The sequence below is a fragment of the Palaemon carinicauda genome, chromosome 42 (genome assembly GCF_036898095.1).
Source record: "Palaemon carinicauda isolate YSFRI2023 chromosome 42, ASM3689809v2, whole genome shotgun sequence".
NCBI lineage: Eukaryota > Metazoa > Arthropoda > Malacostraca > Decapoda > Palaemonidae > Palaemon > Palaemon carinicauda.
This window is the reverse complement of record NC_090766.1, coordinates 58,760,689-58,774,313: the sequence shown is the minus strand read 5'-3', so window position 1 is coordinate 58,774,313 and position 13,625 is coordinate 58,760,689. Positions and strand designations below refer to the sequence as shown.

At 35.5% G+C, this 13,625-nt stretch overlaps 1 protein-coding gene across 1 annotated transcript in view; it reads right to left on the bottom strand.

Annotated features, from left to right (window-relative positions):
- LOC137633177 (RNA-binding protein MEX3B-like) overlaps positions 1–13,038 on the bottom strand; it is a 92,877-nt gene extending 79,839 nt beyond the window's left edge. Inside the window, exon 1 of the mRNA XM_068365334.1 lies at positions 12,720–13,038. Within this exon, the coding sequence (XP_068221435.1) occupies positions 12,720–13,038 (319 nt within the window). The remainder of the gene's footprint in view (positions 1–12,719) is intronic.
- Positions 13,039–13,625: the final 587 nt, after the last annotated feature.

The window sequence follows — 13,625 nt, the reverse complement described above, 5'->3', positions numbered from 1 at the left end:
AAGTTTTAAGAAACTTGATAAGATTATAATATCCAGTTTCTCTATAGTCCTTGGTTCAGTACAGACACCCACGCAATCACAGTATTATCCTAGTTTAGAATAAGCTGCAATTATTCATGTCATTAATGTATATATGCATGCCTCCCATTTCTGTTTTTTATGTATTACTGTACAGGATACACAGTACATTGATATTTCGTGCTTTCCATATTATTATTATTATTATTATTATTATTATTATTACTACTTGCTAAGCTACAACCCTAGTTGGAAAAGCAGGATGCTATAAGCCCAAGGGCTCCAACAGGAAAAATAGCCCAGTGAGGAAAGGAAACAAGGAAATAAGAGAAGTAATTAACAATCAAAATAAGACATTTTAAGAACGGTAACGTCATCAAAATAAATATATCACAAATAAACTAAAAAACTTTAACAAAACAAGAAGAGAAGAAACAAGACAGAGTAGCGAGTATACAATTATTTTCTCTTCCTGGTGGCCTACTTGAGAAGAGACTTTTCTTCCTTTTAGGATAATTTCATTCGACCAAAGTATCCACGGCGGTCCTATGTCTTGGGGGAGCATCTCCTACCGGGAAAGTAGGTCTGTGAGGAAAGAAAACAGAAACAGCGATTAATTTATGAGATAGAAAGTAGGTTGGACAGGGCACCAGCCACCCGTTGAGATACTACCATTGGAGAGTTATGGGGTCCTTTGAGTGGCCAGACAGTACTACATTGGATTTTTATCTCCGGTTACGGTTCATTTTCCCTTTGCCTACACATACACCGAATAGTCTGGCATACTCTTTACAGCTTCTCCTCTCTCCTCATACACCTGACAACACTTAGATTACCAAACAATTCTTCTTCACCCAAGGGGTTAACTACTGCACTGTAATTGTTCAGTGGCTACTTTCCTCTTGGTAAGGGTAGAAGAGATTTTAGCTATGGTAAGCAGCTTTTCTAGGAGAAGGACACGCTTAAATCAAACCAGTGTTCTCTAGTTTTGGGTAGAGCCATAGCCTATGTACCATGGTCTTCCACTGTCTTGGGTTAGAGTTCTCTTGCTTGAATCTACACTCGGGCACGCTATTCTATCTAATTTCTCTCTCTTTCTTCTTGTTTTGTTAAAGTTTTTATAGTTTAAATAGGAAATATTTGTTTTGATGTTGCTATTCTTAAAATATTTTATTTTTCCTTTTTTTCCTTTCCCTACTGAGCTATTTTCCCTATTGGGGACCCTGGGCTTATAGCATCCCGCTTTTCCAACTAGGGTTGTAGCTTAGCAAGTAATAATAATAATAATAATAATAATAATAATAATAATAATAATAATATAGTAAAAAATCATTAAATGGGCTAAGATCAGTAACAACGTCATAATAATTCAGTCATATATAAACTATGAAAAGAGACTTATATCAACTTGTTCCACTGAAAAGTATTTGGAACAAGTTTGAAGTTCCAAAGTTCCACAGATTCAACTGCTAGATTAGGAAGATAATTCTCCAATGTGGTCACAGCTGGAATAAAACTTCTTGAATACTGTGAAATAATGACCCTAATGATGGAGAAATTAAGACTATTAGAAGTAATTACATACCTATTAACTAGAGGGGTACTCAGTAGAGCGCAGACCTCCGCCGAGGCAGCTTATTTCTCGACCTTTTGCTCGACCTTAACCTTTGACTTTAACACGTATTGATTGGCGTAGATTTTCATATATTTAAATATGAAAAAAGTTTGATTGCGTGAATTATACATTTTACGTGAACGTAACCTTGACCTTCGACCTTGGTCTTCCAAAATTTAATAATTTCCAAATTTTTACATAACAGTTAATCCCTGCAAGTTTCATTACTCTACGACTTAAATTGTGGCCAGGAAGGTGTTCACTAACAAATACACAAACATGCACAAACAGGGGGTAAAACATAACCTCCTTCCAACTTCGTTTGGGGGAGGTAAGAAGTACACGATGATACAGTCTAGGAAGATCTGAATGCAAAGGATTGGCAGAATTAGGAAATATAAGAGGGTCTCGATATCCCGGAAGTGCACGAGTGCATGCAAGATATCAGCATTGAATAGTGCAATGTGTGTATAGGGATTCGTTGTGCTACTGATGAGTTATATGTGTAGATGCTGTAGAAGTCTTACTGCACAGAGAGGTTCATCTACGATTCACCAGTTGCGGATGAATTGACTGTATTAACTGTGACTGTTTTTGTTTTTCTTCTCTGTAGCCAGACTTACAAACAGCTTATTTAAAATAATAATAATAATAATTATTATTATTATTATTATTATTATTATTATTATTATTATTATTATTATTATCATTATTACTTGCTAAGCTACAACTCTAGTTGGAAAAGTAGGATGCTGTAAGCCCAGTGGTTCCAACAGGGAAAATAGCCCAGTAAGGAAAGGAAACAAGGAAATTAGAGAAGTAATTAACAATTAAAATTAAATATTTAAAGAACTGTAACAACTCCAAAATAAATATTTCATATATAAACTATAAAACTTTCTAACAAAATAAGAGGAAGAAAAATAAGATAGAATAGTGTGCCCGTGTGTACCCTCAAGCAACAGATCACTAATCCAAGGCAGTGGAAAACCATGGTACAGATACTATGGCATTACCCAAAACTAGAGAACAATGGTTTAATTCTGAAGTGTCCACCTAGAAGAGCTGCTTACCATAACTAAATAGTCTCTCTTCTACCCTTACCGAGAGGAAAGTGGCCACTGAATAATTAAAGTGCAGTAGTTAACCTCCTGAGAGAAGAAGAATTGTTTGGTAATTTCGGTGTTGTGAATTATATGAGGAAAGGGGAGAATGTGTAAAGAATAAGCCAGACTATTCTGTGTATGTGTCGACAAAGATGAAATGAACCGTAATTAGAGAGAGGGATCCATTGTAGTACTGCCTGGCCAGTCAAAGGACCCAATAACTCTCTAGAGAGAGAGTATATATATATATATATATATATATATATATATATATATATATATATATATATATATATATATATATATATATATATTTGTGTGTGTGTGTGTGTAGAACTCCCAGGCACATGAGATGCTCAGATGCATAAAACCCACACGGTATATCCTTTCCAATATAAACCATTTTCAATTTGAAAGGGGCAGCGCCAGAGCGGTACACTATTGTAGCCCCCTGTATCTTCCAGCAGCAAAAATTTCCAGGAATGAAACTGCTTGCTTCAAGACCTTTTCTTGACCTCAGCAGATGTCATTAACCATTTACAAGTGGGTAGACTTTTGGGCAACAACTTCCGGTCGTTGTGATTGTAAATCTTTGTTGTTTGTGTATGTGTGTGCTTGTATTAAGAGATGGCAAAGGGGATTTGATGAAGGGCTTATAAGTACTATCTTATCTCTGAGCAGACATTTCATATGAGAATATCTTTTTAAAGGATATGAGACGAGTAGTTTCCCCTTACAATCCCAGCACAGAATAGGAAAGGCAAGTGAAGATTCTAAATATATCAAAAGAGGAAGTACAGGTAGATTATTATTATTATTATTATTATTATTATTATTATTATTATTATTACTTGCCAAGCTACAACCCTAGTTGGAAAAGCTTGATGCTATAAGCCCAGGGGTTCCAACAGGGAAAATAGCCCAGTGAGGAACCGAAACAAGGAAAAAAAATATTTTAAAAACAGTAGCAACAGTAAAATGAATATTTCCTATACAAACTATAAAAACCACAACAAAACAAGAGGAAGAGCAATGAGAATAGTGTGCCCCAGAGTACCCTCAAGCAAGAGAACTCTAACCCAAGACAGTGAAAGACCATGGTATAGACTATAGAGGCTATAGATATAACTAAAAAGGATAATCCTCGCATGAACTTTGGCTTTCAATTCTTCCTTGAAGTTTGGTATTTATGATAGTTCAGATTTACACTCCTGTTAGTCTTGGACGTAATAGGGTCGATCGTACAATGTGTATGATCACCTGTGGATGTTGAATGCAAGCTTGCAATGCTTCGTAAAGGTAAAGGTGTCTGGTTTCTATTCTCGTTTCATCAGAACAGTTGCTTACCAGAACGTCAGCCGGGCAAGCCCAACCTGCCACTGTGGTGCCCAACCACAGTAATGGCCTCCCCAGTAAACTGTTTAAACTCACGGTCGTGGGCGGGGATCGATCTGCTGCCATTGTACTATCCAGGAAGCGAATGGTTACTCTATCTTTGTGTGGAGTGAAAATACCTGTGTACTTGTGAATGGCATGTATCATTTGCACTGATGGGTCATCAATAGCATGTCAAATTAGCTGACACACAATGCATTGTTCACTTTATATTCAATTATCAATAATAACAATAATGATGATATTATGAAGCCTACAAAAAAGGTATATGATTCGAAAGTGAGAGAAGGAGGACACTCCAAAATCAAACCATTGTTCTTTAGTCTTGGGTAGTGCCACAGGCTCTTTACCTAATCTTCCACTGTCTTGGGTTTAGAGTTATCTTTCTTGAGGGTACAGTCAGACACACTATTTTGTGTTTCTTCATTTCGTTTTTTCATTGGGCTATTTTTCATGTTGGAACCTCTGAGTTTATAGCATACTGCTTTTCCAACGAAGTCTGTAACTTAGCTAGTAACAACAACAACAACAACAACAATAATAATAATAATAATAATAATATAGCTGGGAGGTTATATCTCTATTCCATCTTCACTCGGAAATATCTGGCCGTAGGTGAGGGTATGGATCTACTGTATGTATAAATCTCGTTATGTCAGTAATACCAGTTATTGTTTACTCCTATCTCCGTATCGTATTATGAGTAAACTGTCGTGGAATTTATTTTTCAATGAATATTATTTCATGTCTCAACTGCTATAGTCAATTCTTTTTAGCGAGGCAGATTTGCACCGACTTGCAAGGATGCCCCTTTAGCTCGTAAAAGTTTCTTGATCGCTGATTGGTTGGACAAGATAATTTTAACCAATTAGCGATCAGGAAACGTTTCCGAGCTAGAAGGGAACTGCTGCGAGTAACTGCTGCGAGTAAAGTTATGCCTGTGCTATTTCCATTTGCATGTGTTATTTGTTTATTTGTTTATATTTTTGGAAGCTTTCTCATTAAGAACATCTCTCCTATATAATAAAGAACAAGTGTCTGGCTATATATATATATATATATATATATATATATATATATATATATATATATATATATATATATATATATATATATATATATATATTTCTGGCAACGCTCAGCTCACCACGTCCCTCGGGGAAGGGGGAGAGGGAGTACTCATACTCTGGTTACAGGGTGATGCGTACATATAAAAATATCCGTAATTTTGACAGGTCGCGTACACTAGTATATATATATATATATATATATATATATATATATATATATATATATATATATATATATATATATATATATATATATATATATATATATAAAATACCCCATTTAAATATATGAACATTTTTACAACTACTATTTCGACTCTTTGAGGTGGATAATCTCCACCTTTGATAATAACACTACTACTAGTTCTTCTATCTATACTACTATCAATACTGATGATAGTAATTATACTCATACTATATATAACAATCACGTGAGGCACTCCGCTCAGTATGTAGTTCATGACTGGCAATAACCTCATAGAAGGTCAAGCGAGCAAGATTACACTTGTGAGTCTTCTCTCTCTGTAATTGGTAGCACGTTATCTTTAGTTTTGAACACGTGAGACTTAAAACACATCTCACTTTATATTTCCGGAACATGATTGCTGTATTGTAAGTAATAATTTAGATTATTGCTGTGATAATGAATTAAATAAAACCAGGAACTTATTGCAGTATACTTTCATAGTCCCATGTTAGATGTAACTGATATGTTAAGATCTGTCTAATATCACTCTCATTGGTCTAACGGTTTCCAAGAGGAAACTGAAGACTTGTTTTTTTTTTCTAAGCGCTTCGATAATATATTTTGATTATTGGTGTAATAATGAAATAAAACAACGCCTTTATTACAGTATACTTTCTTCGTCCCATGCTCATTATAAATGATATGTTAAGACCGGTCTAATATCGCTCTCATAGTTCTAAATGCTTCCAACAGGAAACTGAAGACTATTTTGTTTTCTAAGCGCTTCGATGATATATTTTGATTATTGGTGTAATAATGAATGAAATAAAACCAGGCATTAATTACAGTACAATTTGTTAGTCCCATGATCATTATAACTGATGTTAAGATCAGTTTTAATATCACTCTCATTGGTCTAAAGGCTTCCAAGAGGAAACTGAAGACTTATTTTTTTTTAAGCGCTTCGATAATATATTTTGATTATTGGTGTAATAATGAAATAAAACCACGTCTTTATTACAGTATACTTTCTTCGTCCCATGCTCATTATAACTGATATGTTAAGATTGGTTTAATATTACTCTCGTAGGTCTAAAGGCTTTTAAGAGGAAATTGGAGACTTTTTTTTTCTAAGCTTTTCGATGATATAGATTTAACAATGAAGGAGCAATATGCGGTGTGAAATGCAGAATGCTATGGAATGTATAATACAAAATTAATTGCTAATGGTCCTGTAGAGAGTATAGGGCCTGAAAAGCAGACTTTAAAGGTTTGTAAAGTTTTTATAATTTATATAGGAGATATTTATTTCAATGTTACTGTTCTTAAAATATTTAATTTTTCCTTGTTTCCTTTCCTCTCTGGGCTATTATCCCTGTCGGAGCCCCTGGGCTTGTAGCATTCTGCTTTTCCAACTAGGGCTGTAGCTTAGCAATTAATGATAATAATAATAATAATACAAATTTAAATTAAGTTGATAACAAGTTTGAACAACCAATTTCACGATGATTAATTGTGGTTTCATAATTTCATAAAAAGAAATTTAAAAATCAATCGGGACTGAATGTAAGGCTCTTAATCCGGCGTCTCTGCGAAGTTTAGTTAGTATTTCGTTCACGCTCAATCGATTTAAATAGCTTTCTGGCTTATTCGTGGATAACACACGTCAGCACCGAGATTAATGTGGATCGCAAGGTCTATTTAACTCCGAAGTTAGTATGCAGCATCTGAAACCAAATTGACAAACGGATACATATATACAAACTATGTGTATGTATATTATACACACAGACATGTATACAGTATATATATATATATATATATATATATATATATATATATATATATATACACATTTATATATATATACATTTATATATATATATATATATATATATATATATATATATATATATATATATATATATATACATATATATATTGTGTGTATGCGTCTGTTTATGCTCTTTCTATCCCAGTCCGCACCTGCAAGCTTTCTTGGTTCGTCAATCCATCGTCTTCTCCTTCTTCCCGTGTTTTGTTTGCAATCTCTAGGGACCCATTCTCTTAATTTTAATGCCCATCTATCATCTGTCATTCTCATTATATTGTCCATGTCCATTATTTTTTCTTACATGTTAGAATATCGTCTATAGTCCATTTCTTTTAGCGAGTCATATTTGCACCGACTCGCTACGGTGCCCTTTTAGCTCGGAAAAGTTTCCTGGTCGCTGATTGGTTAGAATTATCTTGTCCAACCAATCAGCGATCAGGAAACTTTTCCCAGCTAAAAGGGCACCCCTGCGAGTCGGTGCAAATATGACTCGCTAAAAGAAATGGACTATAATTGAGTTTGCTCTCGTATCCATGTTGCTTTTTTTATTTTTGTCTCGTGTTATTCCCATCATTATTTTTTCCATAGCTCTTTGAGCTATAACCAGCTGATGTTTAAAGATTCAAAGGTTTAAAGGCCACTCATGAATATCAGAGGCAAGGGACAGTGACATTGCCCCATTGAACAGAACAATGCCCTAGAGACTGACCACATATATACATATCATCAGCGCCCAAGCCCCCTCTCCACCCAAGCTAAAACCAAGGAGGGTCAGGTAATGGCTGCTGATGACTCAGCAGATAAACGCACAGGCTCCCCCAAACCTCCCATCCTTATGTCACAAGAGTGGTGAGGTTGCAGCGACCAAAGAAACTAACGAGTTTGAGCGAGCCTCGAACCCCATTCTGGCGTGGCGATCACCAGTCAGGGACGTTACCACATCAGCCACCACATGTTTTAGTAAGGCTCCAAGTTTCAGATATATATATATGTATATATATATATATATATATATATATATATATATATATATATGTATATATATATTTGATATATAAACCATAAAATGGCTTATGTAAACCTGTTCAACATAAAAACATTTGCTGCAACTTTGAACTTTTAAAGTTCTAATGATTCAACTACCCTGTTAGGAAGATCATTCCACAACTTGGTAACAGCTGGAATAAAACTTCTAGAATACTCTGTAGTAATGAGCCTCATGATGGGGAAGGCCTGACTATTAGAATCAACTGCAATCTTGTATTACGAACAGGATGGGACTGTCCGGGAAGATCTGAATGTAAAGGATGGTCAGAATTATAGAAAAAAAAAAATCTTATGCATCATGCATAAGGAACTAATTTAACGACGGTGACAGAGATAATGAACTAATTGAACGACGGTATCAGAGATTTATATCTAGAGCAGGAATAAGAAATTTAATATACCGTAAGTTCCTGGCCAACAAATAAAGAAGAAAATCAGCAGCTGAAGACCAAACAGGAGAACAATACTCGAAACAAGGTAAAAAGAAAAAAATTAAAACACTTCAGAATAGATTGATCACCAAAAATCTTGTAAGACTTTCTCAGTAAGCCAATTCTTTGTGCAATTGAAGAAGACACAGACCTAATGTGTTTCTCAAAAGTAAATTTACGTCGACGGTGCGTTTTAAGACCTAGATCGTGGTCTATTCTACAACCGAATAAATGTCCCAGCCTCCCAAATACGAGCGTTGAAGTCTGACAAGGAAAACCGTTACAGAGACGCTTACACGACCCGGGAAAAATCAAATACGCTGAACGAGGAATTGCTTCTTCGTTAATTATATCAAACCACTTTAAAATAGATTCATTTTAACTACCTCAGGCAACTCTGTCTTTTAGATATTATTTGAGAAAGGTTTTGTTTCTAGTAATGTGCCAACTCTCTCTCTCTCTCTCTCTCTCTCTCTCTCTCTCTCTCTCTCTCTCTCTCTCTCTCTCTCTCTCTCTCTCTCGTTTACTTTCAATTTACATCAATATCAACAACAATAAACCAATTACGTAAAAGAAAGAGTTTAGTCTTATTAGAATGCAAATCAGTTCTCAAAGAGCATCTTGTTAACTGAAAAACAACATCCATTTCTCACCCGTATTCCAACAGAAGCACCGTGGGAGAGGGGTGGTATTTTCATAAAAGCAAAATCAAGTTAATCTGTCTGTCACAGGAGAGAGTGTGGGAATGTCGCAAACATTCGAGAGGGATTAGCGCCTGTGGGAGATTTAGAAGAACCAGAATATGGAACAGAAGAGGTTAGACTGAAGAGTTTACAATATAGACAAAGTAGGGTACATGTGACTAGGTTTCAAACATCTCGGCCTTTGAGAGGTACAACCAAGACCTACAGATAGGTCTTGGGTACAGCTATCACAGGAAAAGAAATTTATACTCACACTCATATATATATATATATATATATATATATATATATATATATATATATATATATATATATATATATAAGAATAAACCTGAGATGGAGAACGTTTGGTAAAAAAAACGATATTAAAGTAAAATGTCAATTACTCTAAAAAAATAAAAAGCATTCAATCAGTTGGTCCTGCCAGTATTAACCTATGCATCAGAATATTGAAGCCTCACTGAATTCTTAGAACACAAACTAGTTGTAACTCAAGATCGATGGAAAAAGAGCAACTTAGAATCTATAACATATTCTAGCAATTAAGAAAGAGAAATGGATGTGGGCAGGACACTTAATCTAATAAGAATGACAGGTAATAGATGGACATTAAGAATAGCAGAATGGGTCCTTAGAGATTGTATAAGGAGCAGAGGAAGGAGAAAACGATGGATTAGCGAGATAAGAAAATTTGCAGGTATAGACTGACATAATAAGATCATAAACAGACGTGAGTGGATGGACAGGTTTAAAGGCTGCTCATGAATGGCAGAGGCAAGGGACAATGACACTGCCCTATGAAGCAAGACAAAGCCATATAGACTGATGTGATCAGAGCCCAAGCCCTCCCTCCACCCAAGCTAGGACCAGGGAGGGCCAGGCAATGGCTGCTGATGACTCAGCAGAGAGATCAATAGGCTCCCCCAAACCCCCCTTCCCTAGCTCACAAGGATGGTAAGGTTGCAGACATTAAAGGAGCTAACGAGTCTGAGCGGAACTATAACCCCCGATAAGAGATTGTGACAGAAGCCGGGGAAGGAAGAGAAGACAATGAATTGTCGATCTAAGAAAGTTTGCGGGCGTGGACTTCCTTTACAATCTCCAGGAACCCATTCCGTTATACTTAATGTCCATCTATTGTCTGTCCTTATTATATGTCCTTCCCATGTCCATTTCTGCTTTTTACATTTTGTTAGACTATCATCTACTTTAGTTTGCTTTACTTCTGTGATATTCCCATCATAATTCTTTCCATAGCTCTTTGAGTTGTAATTATCTTATATATATATATATATATATATATATATATATATATATATATATATATATATATATATATATATATATATATATAAACATATATATATATATATATATATATATATATATATATATATATATATATGTGTGTGTGTGTGTGTGTTTGTGTTAGCCATGTTATGGCTAAAACAGCCGCCTCACTTGGGGTGTAATCACTGAAATATTGCCTGTGTTGCTACCCATTTATAACTCACCTGTTTTTAGAATGACTTATTGTTAATTTGTTCTCATCATCTATTCATTTCCTTTCCTCACTGGGCTATTTTTCCCTATTGGAGCCCTTGGGCTTATAGCATCTTGCTTTTCCAACTAGGGTTTTAGCTTGGCTAATAATAATAATAATAATAATAATAATAATAATAATAATAATAAAAATAATAAAGGAAAGTTACCACAAGAAGTTTCAGAAATTTCTGTCATTTTTTTTTTATTTTACCGATTTACATTTGCATTGCTTTAAATCCTATAGGTTCTTTTACCTTTGAACTAAAATTTAATAACTACCTCAATTACTACTCAGAAGTTGTTCTATCTAATGAATTGACAACGATTATAAAACAGTAAAAATTATTTCTTTTTTTGATTTGTTTATTTATTATCTTTAATTCATGAAAAACAAAAACTTGAATTAAAATTTCAAACAATTCTTTTGATGTAAAATTTATCAAAAATTTCAATGGTTTTTTAATTTTGAAAATCAGACAACAAATAAAAAAGCCTCTGGCTTCAAAAGCGACCCATATAATGAAAAAACTTTAGAGATATCGCGTGTTAAAGTTTGAGTAGTGATATTCTTACTTACTTACTTTGATGGCTGCTTTTCCGGTCCCATACAGCAGGGGAACCCCACTCCCTACAGGACCTCCACTGTGGTTTTATCTTATTCGTTCAGAGTATTTAACATTTCATGTCTCATTTTCTTCATTTACTGTTAAATCGTCACTGTCAAAAGATTCATAAAAAAAGAAAGTCTTCAGTTTCCTCTGGAAAGCCTTAATGTCTTCAGTCATTCGAATGTTTCGTGGGAGCTTATTATATAGTCTCGTGGCCGCATATTTAAAGGCTCTAGAACCTAAAGTAGACATATCTAGGTTCCAACAGTTTGGAAAACAGCAAGGAATCAATATAAAAACTTACCCAAGCTAGATTTTTTTATTCTAATGGCATACGTCTATGGTATCTGGTCCCCCCACTTTAAAAAAAAAGTGGAATTAACCCCCTGCCCCCAAAGGGAGAGGGTGGGTATTGTGACGGCCGAGAGAGAGGTTATGACTCAAAGGCAGGATGCAATCAACTGAGTAACTTTATTAAAGAACACTCTCCTTTATATACAAAACCTCAAGGCAACAGGAATTTTCATGTTCGAGAGACAGACAATGTTAGAGAGGAAACACGCAGACATGTTTATTGTGGTTCTTTTTAGTGCGAGGGAAGAGTGCAGATACAAGCATAATATATACAAAATAATTTATGTACGATCGTGTGACACACGATTGGTACAGTATCATGAGGCACCACCTCACTCATTGTCGCCAGATTCTAGAAGCTGCCTGCTTCATATCCTGTGTCCCTTGCTAATTGTAATTTTTTCTTTCTTTTTTGGGAAGGAGTTCGTGCGCTACTTCTTCTTCTTCTGTCTTCTTTCCAGTCTACTGCTTTGCCTGGAAAAATAGGAAAATATGTATTACTATTATTATTATCATTATCATTATTGGGATGTGCTAAGGGATTAACCGGTGATGAGGTGTGGGACAGAGGTGGATGGAGAAAGCTGACCAGAAACATCGACCCAACATAGAAGTGGGAAAAGATGTAGACAAAGAAGAAGAAGAAGATTATTGGGATGTGTGTTTGTATATGTATGGGTGATTTGGCGTGTGTATATCATGAGTGTATGCTTGCAAAGATATAGAGAAATCTTATTAACAATATGAACAAATATACTTTCAATAAACATTTTATTAGCATATAAAAAAATGGAAGTTGTATTACCTGGAAGTGTCCCCATTATATTCTTTACTAAGTGACTTTCTTCATAGCCAGCATTATGCTCCATTACAGCAATTTCAAATCCAGCGATAACTCTGTTTAGTCCCTGGAATTTGACCTTTGGATATTTCGCCCATAATTTCGCATTGAACGCTATGTTGATGTTCTGCGTCCTTCCATTGATGCATTTCAACAATAACTCATCTGTAGTGAGGCTTTCATATATCTCTTTTATATGGCTTTTCACATCATCCGGTATATTTATCTTCAATCGCATTCTACTGTGTGAGCGTGGCTTTATACCATTCGCTACATCTTGCATATAGAAGCACCAACTGTCTTTCCCCGTTGGGCATAAGTGGTGGTCCGGTGTGACGGTCTGAACGATCCCCCGGTCTCAGAATTCTCCTTGACATTGTATAATGGTTCGGTCTGAACGATCCCCCGGTCTCAGAATTCTCCTTGACATTGTATAATGGTTCGGTCTGAACGATCCCCCGGTCTCAGAATTCTCCTTGACATTGTATAATGGTTCTTTTCCGCCATTAGCTCGCTTCGCTCGCATGAAAATTAATCATCAAGCTCGTATGTACTGGCAAGCGGTAATGTTGAGCTGCGCACGCTAACATTACAGGAAAATAAAACATCAACCTCGTATGCACTGGCAAACGGTAATGTTTGCGCATGGGCAGATTATCAAGGAGAATTCTGAGACCGGGGGATCGTTCAGACCTTCACACTGGGTTTTCATCCGTGCTGGTGACGTGAAATAAAGTGACCTGGATGTCGTTCCGGAGTTCAATTACTGCGTGCTGCCTTTTATATTTGCTTGCTCTTCTTATTGCCGCTCTCATGAGGCTGACTAATTGACGAATTGAGGGGGCACTTAGTTTACCTTTTCCACTTAGG